This window comes from Vigna umbellata, chromosome 4 (genome assembly GCF_029865625.1).
Source record: "Vigna umbellata cultivar VRB3 chromosome 4, Vumbellata_1.0, whole genome shotgun sequence".
In the NCBI taxonomy this organism is placed as follows: domain Eukaryota; kingdom Viridiplantae; phylum Streptophyta; class Magnoliopsida; order Fabales; family Fabaceae; genus Vigna; species Vigna umbellata.
In genome coordinates this window covers 23,133,943-23,159,974 of record NC_142168.1, presented here as the reverse complement: position 1 = coordinate 23,159,974, position 26,032 = coordinate 23,133,943, and the positions used below count along the sequence as shown (strand labels likewise).

The 26,032-nt window shown below is 32.6% G+C and overlaps 3 protein-coding genes across 5 annotated transcripts; 1 reads left to right on the top strand and 2 right to left on the bottom strand.

The window, feature by feature from the left end:
* Positions 1–8,011: 8,011 nt before the first annotated feature.
* On the top strand, positions 8,012–13,655 carry LOC148199610 (putative NADH dehydrogenase [ubiquinone] 1 alpha subcomplex subunit 5, mitochondrial). Its single transcript, XM_088114725.1, has 2 exons — positions 8,012–8,385; positions 13,248–13,655. Exons 1-2 carry the CDS (start codon positions 8,073–8,075, stop codon positions 13,442–13,444), a joined length of 510 nt encoding a protein of 169 aa, XP_087970851.1. The 5' UTR covers positions 8,012–8,072; the 3' UTR covers positions 13,445–13,655.
* A 780-nt stretch (positions 13,656–14,435) lies between these two features.
* LOC148199609 (receptor-like protein EIX2) lies at positions 14,436–19,701 on the bottom strand. Of its 3 annotated transcripts, XM_088113240.1 has the most exons (3): positions 19,320–19,681; positions 16,262–19,010; positions 14,436–14,642 (listed from the first exon to the last, which is right to left on the bottom strand). In XM_088113240.1, exons 1-2 carry the CDS (start codon positions 19,596–19,598, stop codon positions 16,266–16,268), a joined length of 3,024 nt encoding a protein of 1,007 aa, XP_087969366.1. In that variant the 5' UTR covers positions 19,599–19,681; the 3' UTR covers positions 14,436–14,642; positions 16,262–16,265. The 3 variants fall into 3 exon arrangements, with proteins under 3 accessions (XP_087969366.1, XP_087969367.1, XP_087969364.1); XM_088113241.1 differs by having other exon boundaries at positions 17,603–19,701; XM_088113238.1 differs by having other exon boundaries at positions 16,262–19,682.
* Positions 19,702–23,334: 3,633 nt separating this feature from the next.
* Positions 23,335–25,814, bottom strand: LOC148199608 (uncharacterized). Its single transcript, XM_088113242.1, has 3 exons — positions 24,341–25,814; positions 23,858–24,260; positions 23,335–23,779 (listed from the first exon to the last, which is right to left on the bottom strand). The coding sequence occupies exons 1-3, from the start codon at positions 25,786–25,788 to the stop codon at positions 23,402–23,404; spliced, it is 2,229 nt and encodes a 742-aa protein (XP_087969368.1). The 5' UTR covers positions 25,789–25,814; the 3' UTR covers positions 23,335–23,401.
* Positions 25,815–26,032: the final 218 nt, after the last annotated feature.

Sequence of the window (26,032 nt, the reverse complement as noted above, 5' to 3'; positions counted from 1 at the left end):
GTGACGATTGATGAGGTTCGGGATCCCCAAGCTCAGGTGTCTGTACCCACTCCAGAAATTCATTTTGTGGGGGAGGCCATAGGATCATTTATAGCTTGGCCTAGAGCATTAATCATGTCACACATTGCTACTCCACATGTATAATATTTTTATTATTAGTATTTCTATGTTAAATTTAAAAATATTTATTGATAACTTTGAAACTCTTATCTTCAGTTCACACGTCCTCAGAAGCAGCCGATGCATGATACAATCATAGATGAAGATGATGAGATGACTGAAGCGGAGGATGATCCTCTATCAAAGCTAATGACAAGATTACCCAGGTTGAAGAGAGCAACATTAGAACTATACCGATATTTGAGAGTATTTGGCCTCCCCCCATGTGTCAGTATATATCACATTGAATGATGCATTGGAGATCATTGGGGGAGACAGGATGTTGAATATTTCCATCATTCAACTATGGTGCATGTAAGATAGTTAATTTTGTCTTCCATATTAGTTTTATTTAGATTCCTAGTTTCTAACAACTTAACTTTGTTGTTTTAGGTACATGGACACAATCATTATAGACCAAGGTCAGTCTTCAATGTACGAATTTGTTGAACCTTAGACCATTCAACCTTCTGGTAACACACTTGAAAGTAAACAACATTATTTGCAAACATGGATGGATGAGTCAAAAAGAGACGTATACCTTGTGCCATACATTGATGGGTATGTGTTGTTTCATGTAAAAGTTCATTAAAGTTTACTTAATTAGTTTACTAACTATTTATGATTCATGATAGGTCTCACTGACAACTGATGGTCATCATTCCCAAACAATGAAAAATTATATGGTTTTGTTCGCTGCACAAGAAGATGAGAAATGACTTAAGAAGCATGCTTCAAGGGTAAGTGTTTCTCCAAAAATGACTTTGAATTTCATGTTGACCTTAAATTTTTATGATAAATATAGTTATATTAATTTTACTCTGTGTTTTCAATCTAAATAGAGTTATTGGTAAATCCCGAGGTCAACTAGTTCAAGTTTTGTATCCAAAGGTTGTAAGTCATTTATAGTTCTAATTCATTTTCTATGTTATTGAATGATATAAATTCTTGACTATTTAGTTTGTCATTTTAGTATAACAAGCATCTAGATTCATGGGAATGCGACTTCTATGTCATGTCTTGGATTAAGACCATCATTCAAGCTGTCATTACAGATGATTGGAATGAGGTAATGATGCATACCTTCAATAGATTACAAATCAAATTCATCTTTAAATATATATGAAATCATAATGAATCTTTCTTCATTTTACAGCGCTTTAAGAATACATCTCCTATACTAGAGGACACAATTAGGCAGATAAGGCAGGAGTGGACAACTTATCGTCTGCAAAGATGGAGCTAGGAACACTTATATTTGTTGTTGAACATTACTTAGGTTTAGTTTAAGTTTATATTTTGATAGTTTTGGTATTGGATTATTTTTTAGATTAAGTAGAACTTTCTATGAAACGCATATATACATATACATATATATATATATATATATATATATATATATATATATATATATTATAGTTCTGGGAGAATTTTCTATTTTTCAGGTGTGGTTTTATTGCAAGAATAAATTATTTTTTTTAAAAAAACACCCAGTAGACGTCGGTTAATGCATTGTCCGACGTTTGTTCACGTCCATCAATGCACAAACAGATGTTCAATGAGTTACAGTGAACAAAACGTTTCAAGGCCTATAAACGTCGGATGTACTGATATCCGACGTCTATATAGACGTTTGGCAGATCTCACATCCGACATCTATATAGATGTCTAGTATATCTCACATCCGACGTCTATATAGACGTCGAGTATATCATGTCCGACGTTTGATTAACGTCACCCACAAAGACGTCTGATATGAATTCGACGTTAAAAGGCCAAAATAACATACGTCTAAAGTCCTTTCTGTACTAGTGTCTAGTGATAATAGGTTGGATTTTCCATCCAATTGTCTGATTATTGTACTGATAGGTTAATATTTGAAATTCTTTTTTGTTGATAAAGTTGTATATAAAGGAATTTAAATTCAAAAAAGAAAAGAAAATAAAAGTGTTTGAGCTTTTGGATGCTAATGGGTGAGTTTGTTGGACAGACTAGTCAAAGTCTTATGTGTTTACAAAAAAGACTGTTTTATCATGTACTTCTAATAATTTCATTCTTTATTTTTAATTTTTTTTTATATTCCAAAATTGTTCTTTGCAATTTAAAAAATCTTTCATCTTCTTTTTATGTTTCATTAAATTTCAAGAATTGATGAAGGATTTTTTCTTCATTGGATTTCGAAATCCGATGAAGGATTTCTCAAGGCTTTACCAAATTTCAAAATTGGATGAATGATTTATTTCTTCATTAGATTTCGAAATTCAATGAAGAATTTTTTTTCATCAAAATTTGAAATTCGATTAAGGATTTTTTATTTTTTATCAAATTTCGAAATTTGATGAAGTCTTTGAAAAAAAATTCATCAGTTTTCGAAATCTGATAAAAAAATCCTTTATCGTTCATTGGATTTCAAAATCTGATAAAGAAAATAAAAATCCCTCATCAGATTTCAAAATTCGATGAAGAAAAATCCAAAATTTGATAAAAAATAAAGTAAGATTATTTTAGGAAATTGGAAGTGTTAGATGAAATTATTGGAAGTGCAACCCTACAGAAAATGGGTACAACCGTTTTTGTTTTACAAAGGTTCAATGGGATTTCTTTTTTCTTCACACAAGCACCTTTTTGCTTTACTAATCACCACTTTTGACTTTTATTTTAATTTCAATTTAGATAATTTTTATGGGTGTTTTTCAGTTAAAAGGCTAAAACTAGAGTAGAACCGAGGGAGTAGTTTAGTTGCATGCTTGAAGTTCATGAATCTTTTGAACGTTTTTCTTTCTTTTGCATTATGTAACGTGAAGCTTCTTGTCTCAATGCCTTGTATTGAGGTCAACACACAAGGAATCTATGCCTTTTTAGTGTTATTTTTGGTTCTTGTTATTTGGTCGTATAAAGAAACAATTGAGGGATTATGCAACACCTCTTATCGGAGTATTACAATTTTTTTTTCATTTTATTTATTAAGAAAATTCTCGTTTTCCATTTATACATTAATGTAATGAATTTATAAAATCATCATTATAAATTTTTAGTAGCTAAAACTCCCATAATTAATCCCCTCTCTCGTCAATCATTGGCTCCAGAATCATCGACATTCCTATCTGAGCTCTCGTACAACAACACGAGTTATACGATTATCGCACAAATATAAACACAAACAAGTAGGGGTGAGCTAACATGTAACAGATAATTCATACAACATGCATAGGTATAGTAATGTACATACTAATAATCATATCATACACCCTCATCTCATCATACAACAATCACACCATATATACTCATCCGAATGATACGTTGATGAGCGATCACGAGAGGTTATGCACTTATGATGCCCTCTACTTCTCTTTACAAATATACTTCCAATAAAAAACTTCATACCATCCACAAGGTTAGTCCGTTAATGTCTATGCCCAAACCGACACATAGACTAGGACCTCTTGCCCCTCTCACTACATAACTCATCCTTCTCTACTTGAGATTGAATGACTATTAGAGTATTAGGATAACCTCCAACAATAGGACCCTCAACGTCAACATGTACATTAATACCATGTCATTACATAATCTCTCTATGAGACTCATATCATGTTCATATTCCTCAACTCATACTATGCCATTATAAAATCTCCCCATAATACTCATATCATGTTCAGATGCATAAATTCAAATCCAACTTAATAAAATACATTCATCGCAGATTTAATACCAATTAAATATATTATGAAATAACTTAATCATATGTAATCTGTTCGATAAGAATTAAGTTGAAAACTCGTAGAGTAGACTTCCAAGAAAGAGAGGTGGGTCACAATGGACATTTTAAGTACCAGGTCTTTCCTAGCCAAAATGTTCCTCAACTAGTTCTTAACAAATTTCTTATTTACTGATTCAAAACAACAACATATAATATTAACACAAAAATTCAATATAGATAGATATACAACAAGCACATATGTTTTTCATGAACAATATTCACATAGAATTTCAAGACATGAATAGTAATACAACAATACTAAATCATAATATAAAAGCTTAGAAAGGTTAGCTCCCCTACCTTTATTCCAGACTTAATTTCTTGATCAGAGGTTGTTCCCGGAAACCTTTCAGAATCTCTACTCTCTTTGCAACTAGAATTTCCTCTTAACTCTTTCTTCTCTCTAAATTTCTCACTTGATTTCTTTTTCTTCCTTGTGCAGATTTCCTTTCCCTCCTCTTTCTATTTATAGGCCAAAATTTGGCACTTTTTATTATTATTTTAATCATCATTTCAATTATCGAAAGATGTTTTAGTGTTTTGCTATTTCAATCACCGAAAGTCTCTTTGTCCATTTGTTTTTTTTAAACAAAAAGGTATAAAAGAGTTTGAGCTCATGTCCTTCAAATCACCACAAATTTCTACCATTTAAGCTACCAAAATTTCTTATTTAACTTTCCACATTTTATTTTTACATAAATTTATTAATTATATTTTCCATTCATAAAAAAATGTATTACTACTAGTAATAAAATTGTTACTATTTATTAAGGTGAATATTTTTCATAGGTCTTACAGATTGCTTGGTTGATAATTTTACAATCATCCATGTCTTAATATTTTTATTTATTTTATAGGTAGTTTTATAATTAAAAGAAACGATTAAGTTTAAAAAAATTGTAAAATTAAAAAAATAGTTAAATTTAAAAAAGTCAATTAAAGAGTAAAACTAATAAAAAAATTGTTTTTAATTTGAAAAAAATATTATTGTGAGAGTAAAATTGGAAAACTTTAAAGAAACAATCACTTAAGTAATAAAATAATTATTTTAATTTTAAGAAACTATTATTTAAAGGGTAAATTGAAAAACAAATGTTTGCATATATATTATTAGAGATGTCAAAATGGGTAGACACATGAGCTAAAAGGGCTCACTGGACCGGGTCGAATTGAATCCAACTCATTTAACCCATGAGTTCGAGCCGGTTTGGAGGTGGGTTGACCCATAATTTCGGGTGATCATTGCAAAATAGAGAACAAACACACAACAAACAAGAAAGAATGGTAAGCTAATGTACAAAAAACACAATCATATAACATTTTTATAAAAGTGAGCATATAACATAGATAAATAAATCAATTCTAAGACCTACAACCATTCATTCTAGATTTGGCCAACCAGATACATGTATTGATATCAAACTCTTGGAGGGCCTACACTTGTGTGGTGGAACAACCTGTCTATCCAACCTTCCACACAAGGTTAATCTATCAACCATATTAGGCCAAGGTAAAACCCCTAGACTAGAACCTCCTACTATTCCTCACGACATACCTCACCATTCTTTACCTAAGATTGTATGGTTATTAAAGTGTCAAGATCATCCCCCATTTCAGAATCCCTACATCAATACATTATACTAGTGAACACCACCACAAAATCTCTCCACTAGATTCATGGATTTACGCCAAACACATATATCATGCACATTACTAATAACAAACTCATCATCATCACTATATCATACTTGAATAAACACTATATATACTCAAACTCATATTATATTTCATGAAGCATCATCAATTTCAAAAGAAATATATATAGAATCCAAAATAAACCAACCAGATCAACAAAACCAGAAAAATCACAAAGAACTACACAGGTGCTCAGACTAACGCTTAACACAAAAGCCCTCGTAAAAGGTTACGCTCAGCGTCAATCTCTAGTGCTCTCACAATTTTTCTCGCCTAGCGAGACTAGCCTTTTGCCCAACAAGTTATAAAGAAAAATGGTTTTGACCTATTAGGAAAAGTGGCGTTTAGCGATACAAAGCCACTGCTCAACGCTAAAAGCATTCACACTTTTGGTCGCTTAGTGGCACAAACCTGTTGCTCAACAGTCTAGAAATTCTCCTTGACCCTCACTGTCGTGCTTGCGCTCATCGCCACATCAGTGCCGCTCAACGCCATACTAGAAATCAACAACTTCAAAAGTACGAATTGAGGAGCTAGGTACCTATTCAGATGATCAAATTGGTATTCTTGACTCAAGGAATGGTTCAAAAACAGGTTTAGGTGTCAAAATGAATACTAATTCGCTCAAATTAGATTCTTAATTCCTAAAGTCAACACCAATTTCAGCCAAAGCAAGCATATATTCAACAAAATTCACAACAACAACTTGACATACCAAATTTCAATTTCAGACCAAATCAAACATGCTACACAAATTATCAAAATATTAGCAACGTCAAAAAATGGTAGTTATCTTCCCTTGTCTAACAAATGATCAAACTGCTCTAGAAGGTCTAAAACAGATCCAAATGCACATGAAGTCCTATATGCTTCTACAAACAACATAAACATGATTAGAATACACCGTTATGACCACTGATCAATAAAGAGTCTTATAGAAGATTCAAACATCACTTGTAACCACAATAAACTCGCATGCAAAGGAAGACAAAACATACCAAAAAGAGGAACATAAATCCAAGTTACTTTATCTTATAAACTGATCGATCCAATTTGGAAAGCTCACCGCCATGATCAATCATAAGGTCTTAGTTATTTAATCAGACGAAAAAGGGATGAAAACTCCTAAAGAGAAGTCATAAAACTTTAGAAAAATGTTTTTTAGAGAGATAATGTGTTATAAAATAATGCATCTCATTCATAAGGAAACTATTTGTATTAAAATTCTTTAATATTAAAATATTCGAGTCTCATTATTTTTAAACTTTTACCATTTCTAAAATACAAATTTCTACGTCTTTACATTATTTAAGTATAGCTTAAAATTATTTAATTTTAAATAATCAAATCTTTATAATTTCACTCTGCTTTAAAACTCTTTATCCAAATAAATTATTTTGCCATAAATGATTTTAAAGTTTTTAATAAAAATGAAACACTATTAAAAGTTTCTCATTTAAACACAAAATGATGGAGAAAAATAAAATGAGTGTGAACAGCGAAGGGAATGATCCATGGATGAGGGGGGCAAGCGATGAGATGAGAGATTCTTATTTTCCAATTTTACATTTTTAAGGTCAAACCATCAATTAAAAATAAACATCCTATACATGATGCATTAGCCTTAAATACAACATTTTTGTGTTGTATATGCTAAAAAATTGCATCTGCTTTAGAAGATTATACTAATACACATGTTAGCAAAACCATATTTGGGTCTCTATAAAATATCAAGTTAGTCACAGTAATATTTGAAAGACAAAAATAATATGTCAGTTCATTTTTGACGAGTTAAAAAATCGAACTAATTTAGTTTTGAGAAAACATGATAAAAAATTATTTGTTATAGTATAAAATTGATGTTCTATAATTATATTTACAAAGGTCAAATAAAAACGACAACTAACCGTTGTAAATTAACACTAAAAATAACAAAGAACCGAGATCGAAACCAAACTAAAATTATTTCGTGAATCCATTTAATTACATATTCAACAACTATATAAAAAATACTTTTTATCAAGGGTTAAATTAATTATTTATATGACTTTTTGTTGTCTCAAATTTTGTGTTAAAATGGAATAATAACAAAATAATTAAGTTATTTAAATTTTAGTATATCTTAAAACATATATAATGTTAATTTGATATATAAATAATTTTAGATTAATATTTATTTTTATATAAAGAACAATCCAATATTGAGAATATAATAATAATACTAATAATGTAGTAAAGTTAGCCATTTCTTTATTTTTTTCCTGGAAAGTTTCAAAATTAAAAAGTAAAAGCTTTGGCATACGGGTTATTTACAAAGCCATCTGGGCCATTTGGGCCAAGGAGCTACAGGCCCAGTTGGTGGCCTCTCCATTTCGTATCCACCCACGTTCTCATTTCTCCTGAGACTCGCCAACATCGTGTTTGGAGACATTGGCGGAGAGTGAGATCGAAAGGAAAGATGTTTCTACGTGCGGTGGCGCGGCCGTTGATGGCGAAGGTTAAGGCTTCGACGGGGATCGTGGGATTGGAGGTGGTTCCGAACGCGAGGGAGGTGCTGATCGGACTCTATGGCAAAACGCTGAAGGAGATCCAGAAGGTTCCAGAAGACGAGGGTTACCGCAAGGCGGTGGAGAGCTTCACGAAACACCGGCTGAGCGTGTGCAAAGAAGAGGAGGACTGGGAAGCCATCGAGAAACGGCTTGGTTGCGGCCAGGTCGAGGAGCTCATCGAAGAGGCTCAGGATGAGCTCAAGCTCATTTCCTACATGATCGGTATTCTCCATTGCTTCTTCTTTTTTTTCTTTAATTTAAATATTAGTTTATTATGAATTTCGTGGTTTGGTGGATGATTTGTGTGGCTTGTGAAATCAATTAATTCGATTCGATGGTAGAGTAGTCTGGGTTCGACTTTTGAATGTTAGTTGTATGTTTTAATTGGCAATTTTAATTTCGTTGTGATCCTTGATATTGCATAGAACATGGCTTATGCAGTAGCGATAGCAAATGTGATCCTTGATATTGCATAGAACATGGCTTATGCAGTAGCGATAGCAAATGTGATCCTTGATATTGCATAGAACATGGCTTATGCAGTAGCGATAGCAAATGTGGTCGTGCACAGGATTATATTTTTAGGTTTAGTTAAAACATTGGTTCTGTGAAGTGACCGCTAGTTAGTTTCTATACTATATATTAGACTCTCTGTCAGGCCTATAGGAGTTTGAACTAAATGAAGGAGAGCAAAACTCCTTTGAATATATATATCTCCTTGTCATGCAATTTTCAAGTCTAGCAATTGTTCTGCAATCACTTCGTCATTATAACTATGCTCAGTTACATCTTTGTCATGCAATTTTCACTGTCCATGACAATTTTGTCGTTCAAACTATGAATGTGTAGTTACATCTTGTGTGCATTCCATTTTTTTATCCACAATCTGTATCTATTATGGACAATATTTATAAATATCTTTACAATGCCAAAGTTGGCAATTTTACCAATCTTGTGCAATTTGGAAATGAAATTACCGTAATGGTTAAATTTTTTAAAAATTACAAAGATAGGTACCTTTATAAATTTTAAAAAATTTGCCCATTTTGGTAATTATGTTTCCAAATTGCACCAATATAGTAAAAGTCCCACCAAAGTCATGGGTAATACTTAAATTCATAATACATATATATTGTATCGGGTAGAGTAGTGATAAGTGGAAGAGAGATACTTTACCTTAGCTAGATTATATATTGTATCGGGTAGAGTAGTGATAAGTGGAAGGGAGATACTTTACCTTAGCTAAGATTTTTTTCTTAGGAAGTTGCACTAAGTTTCATTACTAAGGAAAAACAATCCTCTAGTTTCATATGAACATTTGAAGTTTTGTTAGACATGATTTCAATTTTCAGTTGATTTTGTGTTAAAAAGTGGATGAGTCAAATTATCGTGTGGAACAAAGTTGCATGTACATTTCAATCTCCTGATTTATTTATCCCATTAAGATATATTATAGAGTCACTATATACCCTGTTAACCTTTTACGTATTTATGTGAGTCTTCAGCATTTGTAATATTGGTAAATGATAATTAACAACCAATCATTGTCATTTCAACACCTGTTGTATAAAAAATCATTTTATTGCCTATATTGCCTGGTCAGGTTGTAAAGTAAGAGTATTTAATATATAATGCAGCTCGGTCAATATTAGTCTTGATGGTCCTGAATATATTTCAGTTAAGATATTGTCCAAGAGTTTATAGCCTACAAATCTTGGTGGTAGTTAGTCTTGATTATTTTGTACATGGTTATTGAATCGAGATTTGAATCATGATTATTTTATTACAATTTTTTTTGTATGTCTTGGTGTGACAACTTGGTCTGAAACAACTTATGGGTTGTAATTTTAGTGCTGTTTGTCCTCATGTGTCTTACAAACACTTAAAGAGTTGGGAGAGAAACTAAAATTTTACTATTACTGTTCTCTCTTAACCCTAATACATTATACTACCCTATTTATAAGGGATAGTAGTTCAACATACAAAGTAAAAACAGAGTGCTCCTAAAAAGCTTACTATAAAAATACATTACATTTTAACACTCCTCCTCAAGTTGGAACATATAAATCATATGCACCATGGAACATATAAATTGAATTCTAGGCCCCTTAGATTTGGTCACAATGTATCTGAGTTGTTCATTAGAGTTGACAAACTCAGTAACAAGTTCCTTGGACAACAACTTCTCTCTAATAAAATGATAGTGAATTTCTATGTGCTCTCTCATGAAACACTAGATTGGAGGCAATATGAAGGGTTGCTTGGTTGTCACAGTACAATTTCAACGGTTCATTTTCACAAATTTCAATTCTTGAAGAAGTTATCTGATCCACACAAGTTCGCATGTAGTTAAAGTCCTAGATCGGTATTTAACTTCAGCACTAGATCGAGCAACAACACTTTGTTTTTTACTTTTCCAAGATACTAGGTTCCTTCCAAGTAAAACACAATATCCTGTAGTAGATCTTTGATCAATTGGACAACCAACCCAATCTGCATCACAATATCCTTTGATTCGAGTGCTTCCCTTGTTCTCATACAACAATCCTTGTCCTGGGTTTTCTTTTACATATCTAAGGATGTGAATCACTGTATTCCAATAGTCAACATGTGGATTTTGCATAAATTGACTCCAACTCCCACCGGATAAGAAAGATCAGGTCTTGTTATGGTAAGATAGATGAGTTTCCCAGCCAGCCTTCTATATCACTCTGGGTCTGAGAAAGGTTCACTTTGATCTCTCATTAACTTTTGATTTGAGTCCATAGGACTATCATCGGGCTTGCAATTTGTCAGGCCTGTTTCTTCTAAAATATCAAGAGCATATTTCCTTTGTGAAATGATAACACTTCCTTTTGACTATACCACTTCAATACAAATAAAATATTTTAGATGACCCAAATCTTCAGTCTGAAAGTGGTTGAACAATTGATTCTTTAATTGAGTAATTCTAGTGACGTCATTCCCTGTAATAACAATATCATCAACATACACCAGTCATGAGGTCCTTTCTATGGAAACCTTGACCACTTGCTTTCTGCGTGTCCCAACCCCTCAAACTTAGGAAGCTCATGAACTGGTGGGACCATCTGTCATGATTGCCAGAGGAGGAAGAGGAGGACGTGGCACTAGAGGAGGAGGACGTCCTCAATGCATATACTGGAAAAGGATGGGTCACAATCAAGAGAATTGCTACCTCTTGCATGGTTGAACATCGGTAATTCAATCTTCTTCACTCATTGTCTAAATTCATTGAGGGCATTATCTTGAAGGGATTTCAAACCAGTGCTTTTATTTTTGTGCCTCAGCATTATTTCATCGTAGAGCTTCAACTACTAACTAATTGGAGGCTGTTTGGTGCCATAAAGATTCCATAGCCATTCTTATCCCTAAAAGCTCGTCTTCTACTTGTTCAACATGTGCTTCCATGATCTTTTGTATTTTGTCCTCTTCTATAGATAATGTTGATTCCACAATCTTCCTCATTCCTCTTTTCTTTCTCTTCCTGGGTATTCATCGTGATTATTGAATGATCCGGTAGGTTGGGCCAAAAATTGTTACAAGCCAAACAATAGTGATAAAAGAGAACAGAGAAAATGAGGGCACGGTGAATTGTATGTTATTTGCAATGAAAAGGAAACTACAATAGGAGGAAACCTCCAATTGCCCATCGCATAGCTCCTATAACAGAAAATCAGACAATCAGCTAATCCCCCTCCCCTTTTGCCTCATCAGACTAAATAACAGAAAATACTCTCCCCTCTACCAACCTCTCCACTTACTCATGCAACCTCAGCTTCTCGGTTTCCCTTCTTTCTTTTGCGCACATCCACACTTAAACCTTCCATACCTTAGGTGTCATATGCCCCTCATGGACCAATGGCTTCTTCAGCCCATAAACTTGTTGGTAGTTGTTGTCTTTTCCTTTTATCACAGATGCAGCCTAGTTCACAAGTTATTTGTTATTTCTTGACAATAATTTTAACTTTGACTCTTCCTTGCTTTAATGCAAATCTAAGTCTTTTGTGCATCTCCAAAATTTTGCTGCTTGATAATCATTCTCACTATTTAACAAGTAACTTGCCATTTCAAGTTTCATTATTTTTACTTAAACTAGACATTGAACTAAAATTTTCTTTATGTAATATTAAAAAATTATAATTCTTTTGAAATCCTGTCGACAACATTGTTTTCACTCTTATTCAAATTTTTGAGAATGGGAACCAAAGTGAAAACAAAGTAACATTTTGCAAGTAAAAGTGAGCAAAAAAAAATATGTTCTGCATTCGAACAATATTTATATCTTAGTCTCTATATATGTATTGTGAATCTCAATTTTGTTCTTACGTGTTCAACTTTATTAAATCAGTCTTAAATGTTCCAGCATTGCATTAAGGATTTGGTCACTGTGTTGCCATTGAACAACCTTATGTATTTTTTTTCATCAGCTCCCTTGTGTTTTTTCTTTTTTTTTTTATTTTTTATCGACAAATGTTAAATGTTAGTATTTTGTTAGTGAAAGAGTTGAACCCACAACTTTTTTTACCTTTCTTTCTAAACCCTTCAAACCAATCTTATATTTTTCAAATGTTAGGGGAGAGTTGAACTCAAAACCTCTTTCACCCTTCATTCCAACCTTTACTACTAAAACTTTTACTACTAAACCAATCTTATAGCTCCTGTCAGCTACTTTATGTATTCTAATTTTGCCCTTATACATGTAATACATTCTTTATTTGGTCTCATTACATTTAACGAATTCTTAATCTAGTTTTTACATGCAAAGGATCAAATTAAGAATGTGTTACTCACATAAGAACCAAATTAAGAATGCTATGCTCGTTTAACAACCAAATTAACAATGTACTGCATGCATAAGCACCAAAATAAGCAATCGTAAGTGTATTAACTGTGACAGAGACTAAATTGATAATGTTAAATTTAAAAGGATCAATGTATTGAGTGTTTTTCTTTTTTTTTACATATAGAGACCAATTTTAGAACTGAACATATATTGAAATGTTTTTGCATAAATTGATTAGAAATATGATTGACGTATATTGAATGTATATTTTGGAGTGCAGAGTGGGATCCCTGGGGTGTTCCAGATGATTACGAATGTGAGGTGATTGAGAATGATGCACCTGTTCCTAAGCATGTTCCTCTCCACCGACCACCTCCTCTCCCTACAGAATTTCACAAGACACTAGAGGCACTTTCGTCTCAATCAGGAAAAGATATTCCTGTTGCTAGCTCTACTGAATCAACGTCCAAGACATGATTTGCACCCTCATTAGATCTTTTGTTTCTCCCTTTCACCATATTTTTCTTTTCTGTGTTGAACTATTGCAGTTTGCATGAACTATAACCTGAAGCAGTTTTTTTTTGGGAGAAAACCTGGCTTCTAAATAACTTGAATGGTTTGGAATAACAAATGTTTATTGTTTTAACTTTTCAAGTAAATAATATTATGCATGGAATAATTTAGTTCACAGATTCTTAATTAATATTTTATTTATTTATCTGGATTACATCACTCTCCAATATGTCTACATAAATAAAGTGAAGTACTATTCCAGTCAGTCCGCCGGACCGTTTCTTCCCCCCACACACACCCAAAGGCGGCATTGAAACTGCATAATTAACATTTTGTATCAAAATTTTCCCATCTGAATCAGACAATTACCATTACATTATCTTTGATAAGCTCAAGTATACATTAAAAATCCTAGTCATAGAGTATTAGCTTTTTAAAATTTTACTTAATCACACTTGAAAATGATGATAAGGAGTAATGTCAGGAGTAAGTTAGAAATCATACATTCTATCCTCAACTTCTTTAATTTCAACATTCTACTTTTGCTCTTTAAACAGTATTCTTTTAAAAGATTTCATTATCTGTTTGTTTGACACACTCACATTCTTGGCAATATATTTCTCTACTTTTCTTTCAGTTTTAAACTCTGAACTTATTCTACATTTTTATTTATTTATTTTATTTTGAATATTTAAGATGTATTGAATTTTAAATGATTACTTTTCAATTTAGATTTTTTATCAACTATATGTATATAGCAAATATTTATTCTCTATAAATAAGTTTAAAATGGTGATCATCACGCTGTTATATTTATATATATATATATATATATATATATATATATATATATATATATATATATATATAAATTTTTATATAAAGTAATTTATAGAATTTATAAAATTGAAAACAAATCACTTACTAAAATGATGAAACTTTTCTGAGGCAAATATATGAAATGTAATTAACTAAAATATTTTAGACGGAAGTTTGGATTATAAGAAAAAAAAAAGAGTGAATTGTTAATAATATGTATGACAATTTATTTTTCACTACAAGCACAATGCTTAACGGCGTTTATAATTTAATGAAACCATTGCCTTGTCCAAACATATCAAGCTCAAAGGTGGAGTCGTCCAAGAGGATGGATTTCAAGTGCCTGAAAATTGAAAAATAAAATACAATGTCAGTTCTTTGAAATGTATACATTAAAATAATATCTTATTCTTATTCACTAAAACAATATAGTTGGCGTGTTTAAAATTTGAAGTAATAAGAATAATAATCAGGTTAGTTAAGAAAAAAAAAACAATGGGTGTTGCTCCCTCCACCACAAGTACTTTGCACTTTTTCACTATTTTCTTTTATTCCAAAAATACTCTATACCTTTCCATTATTTTCTTTTATTCCAAAAATATGCCACATCTCTTCACTATCTTGAACAATCTTTCTTTTTCTCTCTCTGCATTAATGGAACATTCATATGGCTTTTTGATTTAAACATGTGATATATTGTAAAATATAAAATTCAGAGGAAACTTCAATATTAATGCTTCTATGACTTTCATTTTATAAACTTAAAAGTTAGATGCAACTACAAAATAATAAACATAATAATATTAATAATAAGTAATATATTATTATTATTATTATTATTATTATTATTATATACTAACTTTATAATGACGAAAGAACTAAATAAATTTCAAATCTTTAACAAATAATTTTTTTTATATTTTAAGTATTTAATAATATTTTTATATTATTTATCTGATAAATTAAATACTTTATTCAAGATATTTGAGTCAAACATGTCGGTAAGTTAAAACATAATATAATGTTAAAAATTATAGATATTAAATGTAAAAGAAACACACACACATATATATATATATAAACATTTTTCTAGAAATTTAGAACAAAATTTTACCATTTATTATGTAGTTTGAAACAAAAAATATTGAACAGTGAAAATAAGATTGAATCAAACTTATTTAAGAGAAAGTGTAAATAAAATTTTGCAATATATCACAAGTTTAAATGTGAGTCATGTGAATGCTTCATTAATGTGGAGAAAGAAAGATAAAAATGGTTGAATATAGTGGGGAAGTGTAGGATATTTTTGAAATAAAAAAAAATAATTGAAAGTGTAGAATATTTTTGGAATAAAAGAAAATAATTGGGAGATGGAGGAGCACTTGGATGGTGGAGGGACCAACAGCCAAAAACAATAGATAAAATCTCAGAAGTTTACGGGGAACAGAAAAATGATTTCATGGTATCAAGGGAAACCGTTGTTTTTTTTTTCATAACACAGTCAAGTATTGAACATAATGATTTTATTTTGTAGTCATGCAAACTTTTCATCCAAATTTGAAAAAGAGAGAGTAAATAAACACTAAATGCACTCAGCATTCAAAATTCATGATTTAGTTAATATGCTACTTTTTTTTTCTTTATCCAAAAAAAAGAAATATAAATATAGGGAGGCTTGGATTTCTAACCCATATAGAAGAGAAAGTAAAATAAAATAACATTGCTAAAGAAAAGAACTATATATTTACACATGTAATTGCTCTTGCGTAATAAATTGATATCATTAGTTTCTAAAGTAACTCATTGAATTGTAAAAATTGGTTCAATATTTAACACAATAATTATTTTTTAATTTTATTTTAATCAATGAAATGTTATAGAAATAATAAAAAAGGGATATATGCTAATGTGCTTATAATATACAGAGATAGCAAAATTATATAAAATTTATAATATTATTACCTTTTTAATCTTTGTTGAGCTTAAGTACTCTAGCAAAGAGTACTATTTTGACATGAACAATGTCTTCTAAGTTGTTTAAGAAGTTGAAATAGGCATGTCTCCAAGAACGCCTGAATAAGATTGAGCCAAATACTATCCAGAAACTTATAACAAATCCAAATGCCATACTTATAAAAAAATCATTATTCAACAGTGAATATTCATTTTCATCAACTTCAATATTTGGTTCTTGTGCGAATCCACCCTCACTACACTTCTCAAGTGGTGGTCCACAAAGATCAAGATTATCTTCATAGCTGGATGTACTAAAACTCTGTAATTGTGTGCTTGTTGGAATTTTTCCCGATAGATGATTATGGGACAAATCCAACACGCTAAGACCATAAATTTGAGCAAGACTTGAAGGAATTAAACCAACCAACTGGTTTCTTGATAAATCAAGAGTCTCAAGTGATGTTAAGTTTCCAATGTTTGAAGGAATTTTTCCAATCAAATTGTTTCTTGACAAGTTCAATGAAATCAATTCATATAATCTTTCTATTTCTACGGGAATTTCTTCTGAGAAATGATTGCTTGAGAGATCAATGTTTTTTAGTAGTGTCAAACCTTTATCCGTAAACATTTGTTTTGAACCTTTCCATGTCAACCATGCATTCAAATCATATGTCTTAACAAATATATAACGACCATAATTGAAGTTATATGTATGCCTTGCAAAATATGTTGTTTTGGTCATTGAAGTAAGGTTATTTATGCATTTAGGAATTTTTCCAGATAAATTGTTTAGTGAGAGATCCAAGAGTTGGATGTTTCTTAAACAACAAACCGTGGTTGGTAAACTCCCAAAGAATTGATTTTTTCCCAAACTTAATATTTGCAACTCTTCTATTGTCCCAATCCAATCAGGGATAGATCCTGATAATTTGTTTTCTGAAAAATCAAGCATTTCTAGTCTTGTGCAATTGCTTATAGAGAAAGGGATTCTTTCCACTAAATTATTGTTTCTCAACAATAATACTTGAAGATCAAGAAGCCATCCCATTGAAGTTGGAATTTTTCCAGAAAAGTTATTGTGGCTTAAATCTAAATAAACTAGTGAGTTCATTTGTTTCCAACAATCTGGGATATCTCCGGATAACTGATTATATGAAATGTCTAAATGATTTTTAATTGAAATTGCATCATCTCCACACAAAAATGATAGAGTGTTTGAAAATTTATTTTTCGATAAATCAAGAATTGCATAATTCTTTAGAAATAAAGGAATAGAACCTTCAAATTGATTTGATCCAAGGTTCATGAAAGTAGAAACATACGTTGATGAAACATTTGGAATTGTACCTTGTAGATTGTTGGATGAAATATCCACTGTCAGCACTTTCTGTAGAACTAATTTGGCCCAAAACCATTCAGGAATAATATCTGATATTGTAGCATTTGAAATGTCAATATGGTAAAATTTATTTTGTGTCTGCAACCACATGGGAAATGTTGGACCTAACTGACAAGATCTCAAGTATATAGACAGCAATTGAAACGGTGAAACCCAGTTTTGAGTAAATGCTAAGCCCAATGAGTTGTCAGATAAATCCAAGTGCTCTAACTTAGACATATTAGCAAAGTGATAGTCAGTCAACACACCCTTTAAAGAATTTGAATAGATGTAGAACTCCTCCAATTTAGGTGGAAATTGAATGTCCTTAGGAATCTCTCCATTTAGCTTATTTTCACAAAGATATAATATTTTTAAAGATGTGAATGTTGAGAAGTCAGGTAGTGTGCCATTGATTTGATTCGTGTTTAGTCTTAATTCTTGCAATGAATATCTAGCACATCCAGACAAGTGAGAAATTATCATCGGAAGCTCATCAGTCAGGCCATTCATAGAGATGTCCAATAAAAACAAAGAACATGCATTGCCAAATGATTTTGGAATTCCACCTTGTAAGAAATTTGACCAAACTGACAAATACTCCAAAGTGGACGGTAACTTGACACCTTCAGGTATCGTTCCACTTAACTCATTTCCACCAAGAAACAATGATTTCAAAGAGGAGAATACTGAAATGTCAGACAAAGTGCCAGTGATGTGATTCCATGACAGATCCAATTCTTGCAATGAGTGTCTAACGCATCCACTGGACAAATTACCGAGAATGGAGGGAAGGTCTTCAGTCAAATTGTTTGAATATAGGTATAAAGAATGTAAGGTGCATATATTAATGAAGGGTTTCAAATCCCTGGCCTTGAAATGATTAGAGGAGAGGTCAAGATGCCTAAGCGAATTCATGACGATGCCAAAATCACTTGACGTGGAACCCTCCAAGAGGTTCTCACTAAGGTAAAGCTCAACAAGGTTGGAAGTGATGTTTGAGACCCACTGGAATACCATTGGTGATGTGAAGATGTTATGAGAAAGATGAAGGACAGAGAAGGAAGTAGAGAAATTGAACTTAAAATGTTTGGATGAAAGAATGAAATGGTCGGAAAGGCTACAATCAACTAAACTTAGTTCTCTTAGTTCAGGTAGCTCCGCAATCAGTTTCAACCAAGTATGAGAAGTATTAAGATTTGATACAGAGTCCAAGTAAAGATGGGTTAAAGAAAGGAGATTTGAGAGCCACTGACCTCCGTCACTAATTTTGAGATTGTACAAATTGTCTCCAAGATAGAGCTCATGCAATTGGGAGAGATTTCCAAGTTGAGGAGGTATATTTCCTTCGAAATAATTGCTTCTGAGATCAAGATGCTGCAATTGGGAGAGATTTCCAAGCTGATAAGGGATTGAACCCTCTAAAATATTAGAAGCAAGATTTAAGTATTCCAAATGAGAAAGAGAGCCTAATTGACTTGGAATTCTTCCGCCAAAATAACAATAAGACAAATCAAGGTATTTCAAGTTTTTGAGAGAACCAAGAAACTCTGGGATGTGAGTGTCTGGAAAATAATTAAAACTGAGGTTCAAATACTGTAATTGTGGCAACTTCATCAACGACTTGTGGATCTCTCCGCTCATATAACGTTGATTGAATTCATTATAGCTACCGTAATTTAGTACATGAAAGTCTCCGTGAAGGTCGAGGCTGAGAATATGAGCAGTGAGATTGCTGCAGCGAATCCTCTCCCATTGGCAGCAGTGAGGAGGGGTCCAAGATGATAGCATGCCGTAGTCATCCACAATTGCAGCCTTGAATTGGAGGAGTGCTTCCCTCTCTTTTTGAAGGCATCTGATTTGCTGTTCTCCATTAACAACCTGCAACACCATACACAGCATAAACATCATCAATCTTAAAAAACCAACTGGATTCTTCATTGACATGGTTGTGGCTGTTATCATCACACAAAAACTTATATATAATGCAGTGAGTGTCACTGCTCAAACTAGATTGGTATTCATATATATAACATTCTATGCATCCACTGTTCATAAATCACCAAACCGAAAACGACTGCTGCTAGAACTCTATTTTCCAATTCATATTTCACACAAGAGTTCAATAATTGCAACCATATCTAAATCAAATTAAACTATAAAAAATGAAAAATTACAAAATTGTTTAGCAAGACCATAAAACTTTTCCAGAGCTAAACAGTTATTATTTCTCTTTCCTTTTTTACAACTTCAAATGTTTCTATACTTATTTTTGCTTAACTGTTATTAAACACAAACGGATTTTTTTTATATCATATTTATTATTTTCCTGTTCTTTCATCGTTTTTTATATTTGAACCATTTAAGCACGAATTTTATAAAAAAACACAGATATTAATATATTTAATATTTTTCATTTTACAAACAATACAATTTTCTTTGTATATTCTTAAAAGTGAGACATTTAATTTATCCTAAATTTTGTAGTAAAATATAGGTTTGAACCCACTAGTACGTCAATCATAATTCATAGATGGAGAATTTTATATTTTATAGTTGATTTACTCAACTCTATTCGAATTCTCTCATGAGAATTTCTTTATCCATAAAAAAACTGTGTTTCTCTTTGTTTAATTTCCAAAATGCATAATTTTAAAATTTTAGTTTTATAATTTATAAATTACATATAACCAAGTTGGTAATATTTAATTTGTGTAGCGTCTATTAAAAGCGCTCATTTCATAAAAGTGTTCACGAATAAAAAAAGATGCATCACTTAAGTCAGTAAAATAAGATAAGTGAATATATGAGAGTAAAATAATAATCAATATATTTTCTATGGTGAGATGTATTTATAGGTTTTCTATATAAGACTTTGAAAAATAGAGTCTTTTAAAGCTGATAATTACTCAGAGACTCAATTCTTTAATATTAGAAGGTGGTACGTATTAAAGAGAGGTGGTATGAGTCTATAAAACTTTTTTTTGAGAGCTCTCAACCATTGCTCTTAGTTTTCTAATGTCGGGTTATCTATTTGAAGTAATCACTAAGGCGAAGTTTTTCAATCTATTCCAACAGTTTTTACAAAAGAGTAAGTTAATTTTTATTTTTTTTAAGTCTTCACGTTTTTTATTGCATGTAAGCGGTTTTCCATTGCATATGTTATCTGAGTCTTCTATAAAACTCTTCGCTTATTAGTGGTTATAATTGCATATCTTGATCATGATTATGTGGTTGGTAAGACCGAGTGGTAATCTTTAATTTTGTTAACTTGTGATAAGAATTTTTTGTTTGTCGACTTCTTTCATTGACTATGACAAGATGGTAAGTTTGGCAGTGGTTCCCGAAGGAAGTTGCCGTTCACCAACCTTGTCCTTTTTTGATCAAGACCAAGTGACAATGGTTCATAATGAACTTGTCGTTCACCACTCGGTAAGGTTGGCAGTGGTTCCTTAAGGAACTCGCCGTTCACCAACCTCATTTTTCTTTCATTAGGACTAAGTGATAGTGGTTCATTTTGAACTCGTTGTTCACTACTTGGTGAAATAGAACTTCAAATGAAAAGCATTCCATGTATTGGGTATTGCCTTCCCGTCTGGGTAACATAGGCAATAAGCCCCATTATTTAAGTCTTCAACTACCTTGAGTGGTCCTTCCCAATTAGCTGACAGCTTCCCACGCGTTGATCGTTTCTTGGCATCTCCGGTCTTCTTCTATACTAGGTCCTCTTCGTTGAAGTGCTTTGGCCGAACCTTGGTGTCGTATCTTTGGGCTATCATCCTCCTACATGCCTCTGATCATACGACTACTACCTCCCTTCGCTCTTGGAAGGTATCGGGCTCCACTCGCAACTGCCCTTCATTGAGATTAATGTTAGCAAAATGTTGAAGATGAAGTTTTGATGATGTCCAAATCAAGTCAAGACCAATCAAGATTCAAGATGTTATGAAGACTTGTATTGATATGGAAAGCTTTTGTAATACTCTTAGAAATATGTATAGGACTTAGATTAGAAAAAGAAAGTGTTTTGTAAAATTACTGTAGCGTATTACTGTAGCAAAATACTGTAGCGTATGTAGCGTATTACTGTAGCACATTACTGTAGCGCTAATCGATTAGCAGAGGCTGTTAATCGATTATTCCAGAGAAGAATGGAAAAACACAGCAAAACGGGCTAATCGATTACCCAGGGTGGTTGATCGATTAGTGCTAATCGATTAGCAGAGGCTGTTAATCGATTAGCAAAGTGTCCGTTTGAAAAACTAGCCGTTTTTGAGCCGTTGGACTATCCGTTGTTTTGTCTTTTAGTGACTAATCGATTAGCAACTTAAGTTAATCGATTAACACAGTCAGAAAGGCTGAAAACGAAAAATGGAAGAGCCTTTGGATGAGTCTATAAATAGACTCTCATTTCCTCTCAACCAAAAACACAGGAACTCTTCCCTTGTGTTCAAATACTCAGAAATTCTTGAGACTTGTGTGTTCTTGTTCGGCTTGTGAAACTCGTGTCTGTAGAGTTGGTGAAGTGCTGCTACGGTGACAGAGGAAATAGCCGGTTCATCCTTGGTGTGTCTAAGGAGGTGTTCGGAAGAGAATCATCCTTCGTGAAGTATTCGGAGGAGGTGTTCATCCTTCGTGAAGTATTCGGAGGAGGTGTTCATCCTTTGTGAAGACTCAAAGGAGGTGTAGTTTCATTTCTTGTGGTATCAAGAGAGGTGGTTTCTAAACTCTTACAAATTGTTTCTTTGTGATTGTAATTTGTAATTGTTTTGTGATTAGTGAATTGTTTATCTTGCTTTGAGATAAACGACTGGACGTAGGATTGGTAAGATCCGAACCAGGATAAAATCATCTGTGCAAATTTCTCTCAACCTTACTCTCTTTATTTGTCTATATTAATTGCTAAGTAAGTTTAATTGAGTAGAAATTAAAAGGCACACGTTCGTATTAAAAACCCTCTTGGTTTGTTATTCCACGCTAACCATTCCGCTGCAGTCGCTCTGACAATTAAGATCTCCAATTTGCTTGCGTAATGAAGGTTCTCCCACTTCTACAGGTAGCACGATGTCAATGTCGTACGCTAGGTTGAAAGGGGTTTCCCTTGTGGTGTTGTGCGATGTGCATCAATAAGCCCACAACACTTCTGGAAGTTCATCCACCCAGGCTCTTTTGGCTTCTCCCAAGCGTCTTTTAAGCTCGACGACAATGGTCTTATTGACGGCCTCTGTTTGACTGTTCGTTTGCAGGTGCTCTTTGGAGCTTATGACATGCTTAATGGCCTGTATAAAACTCAATGAGCTTCTAGTCGATGAAATGCCTTCCATCATTGGTGATGACCATTCGGGGCAATCCAAAGCGACATATGAGCTTCCACACATAAATCTTAACACAAAAAGAAAAAAATTGTTTATCAACAAATATTATTGAAAAGGAAAATTCTAAGACTAAAAGACTCTCTCAAATATCTATCGGTATTGACCCCTCTTTCTATGACCATGCATCTTTCTCGACACCTATACCAAGGTTGTCAAACTCGAGAGTTTACGTAAACTCATGAGAGTCCAGTAAACTCGACTCGTAAACTCGACTCGTAAACTCGACTCGTAAACTCGTAAGAGTTTACTTTGTATGAAAAAAATATAAATAACATTATAATTCAAATAAGATAACAAAATTATATAAATTGAAATACATAAGTTCATAGAAATATTGTTCATAACATAAAGATATAATGTAAAATATAAATTGAAATGTCAAAGTCTCTATGCCTAATCCTCTAATCCTCTAATAATGGCATCATCATCTCCATCATCATCATCATCTAACTCTTCCTCTGATGAATGTTGTGCTTGTGCATCCTTATTGTTCTCAAATGTTATGTTATCAAGATCAAGAGCATCTAAAATAGGATCTGTTGTTGCTCCATCTAAGTGAACATTTTCACTATCATTTTCACCTTCAACTTGATCAATCTCAACAACATCATCTGTCTCTTCAGCTATCCATTCATCATCTGATTCTATGTCATCAAATGGAAGAGCTATAGTTTTTCGAATCTGTCTACTTTTCAGCTTGGAGTTATACATCACATAAACTAAATCATTCATCTTTTTTTGATGTAAACGATTCCTTCTCTTTGTATGAACCTAAAATGAAAGATAATATTTTTAGTGAAGATATAAACATAATAAAGGAATTTATAAATTAAAAATAATTTAAATTACCATTTCAAATGAACTCCAATTACGCTCACATCCAGAAGAACTACAAGTCAAGCTTAAAATTCGAATAGCAAATCTCTTCAACTCTGGAGTTCCATCACCAAACATGTCCCACCATTCCCCAGGATTTAATTCTTTCCTACACTCTTTTGCATCTTCCATTCCAAACAGGCCTCTAGCATTATGAAATTCAACAATTTGTAAATTAATTTTTCTTCTTTCTGCCATATCTGGTATCATTCTTCTGATGCAAAAATACAATCCTTCTTTCACCTCTCCACCATCATCAGATCTAAAGTTAGGTTCATAGTGGAAATGAGGGTTTAGAAAATAGGCAGCTGCATGCAAAGGCCTATGAAGTTGATTATCCCATCGAGCATCAATTATTCTCCAAACCTCTTCATAACTACATCAATCATGCTATATCAGAAATAATCTAACACATAAGTAATTAAACATTGAATGAGTAAAAGTTTGAAAATTTACCTCTTTTTGATATTGTTAAAGTTAGACCTAATCTTCTCTTTTGCACAGTCCATCTCTTCATAAATGAAACCCATTGCAGGTTTTACATCTGAGTCCACTAATCTTAAGACAACCATGAGAGGGGCAGCAACTTTCAAGCATATGGAGACATTCTTCCAAAATCGGCTATCTAATACTACATGTGCTACTTTTCTCCCCTCTTGTGAAGTTCCAAACTTGCTTGTCTTCCATTCCTCAGAGCTGAACATGGTCAACAACGATGCCTTCAATTCATGAAGACGAGCAAGAGTTAAATAAGCCGTGGCAAATCTAGTCACACCCGGTCTTATAAGGTCTCTACCTTTAGTAAACTTTTTCAATAAGGAAATCAACATTGATCTCCCATAAATGTAAGTTGTAATTTTTCTTCCCTTCTTAATGGTCAATTCATGGACCTTCAAATTTTTTTCAAAATCTTCGAATATCAAATCAATGCAATGTGCTGCACATGGAGTCCAATACAATTTTTCCCTCTTTTGCATCAACAACTCTCCGGCTGCCTTGAAATTTGCAGCATTATCAGTGACAACTTGAACAACATTTTCTTCTCCAACAAACTCGACAACATCATCCAACATTTTGAAAACTTTATCAGCTGTTTTTGAAATGTCTGAAGTGTCAAGTGAATAAAGAAAAATCGTCCCTCTAGGACTATTCACCAAGAAGTTGCAAATAGAACGTCTTTTTCTATCCGTCCAACCATCAGACATAATTGTACATCCAGTTTTCTTCCACTCCTCCTTATATTCCTCAAGATTTGCATCTGTTTTCTTCACAGCTTGTTTCAAGAGCTTCTCTCTAATATCATGATAAGATGGTGGTTTGTATCCAACTCCATACTTACCAATCATTTCACACATCTTTGCAAATGCTGGATTTCTAATTACATTGAAAGGAATGGCACTGGTGTAAAAGAATTCAGCAACTTGAGCATCAACTTCTTCTTTGTATCCTTTTTTCATCATTTGATTTATAGTTGCTTGAACTCCCCCCTTACTAGTAGTAGCAACTTTTTCTTTTCCTTTAAAACCGAATACCTTGTGTCCTCCTTCAAAATTTTCACTTTCTTCCTCGTCTTCACCGATATTTATCTTTCTTTTCTTTAATGAAGCATTCTTAGCTTCTGCAACTACTTTTATCATCAAATTTTTTATTTCATCCGGAACAGAAGCACAAGGCTCAGAATCTTCTCTAGTTCCAGCAAGATGATGCTTAAATCTAAATATGCCTCCACTTACAATCTTTGAGCAATAGTTGCATTTCACTTTTCTTCCATTACCATTAACATCAAATCCATATTTCCATCCAATATCAGATCGGTTTCCTAGAGCATTTTTACTTCTACTTCTACTAACTGATGAAGATACACTTGGATTAACTTCTCCTGAATTTGATGCGTTTCCCGACATAGTGAGGTAAGCTTTTTCACTACAAATATAAAAAATAAAATGTGCAAAAGTTTAAAAATGGAATAAAAACTTGCGTAGTGGTGTGCAATGCAGTGCCGTCTCCCCTCTAAACTGATGCAGTGCAGTGCCCACTATATTTCTCCCCTCTAATGTACTAAAAGAATAAAAAATTCATTTCCTAATAAAATTGAAAAACGTAACTCACGGGTTATAATTTTTGAATGACAAAACGTCACCCACAACC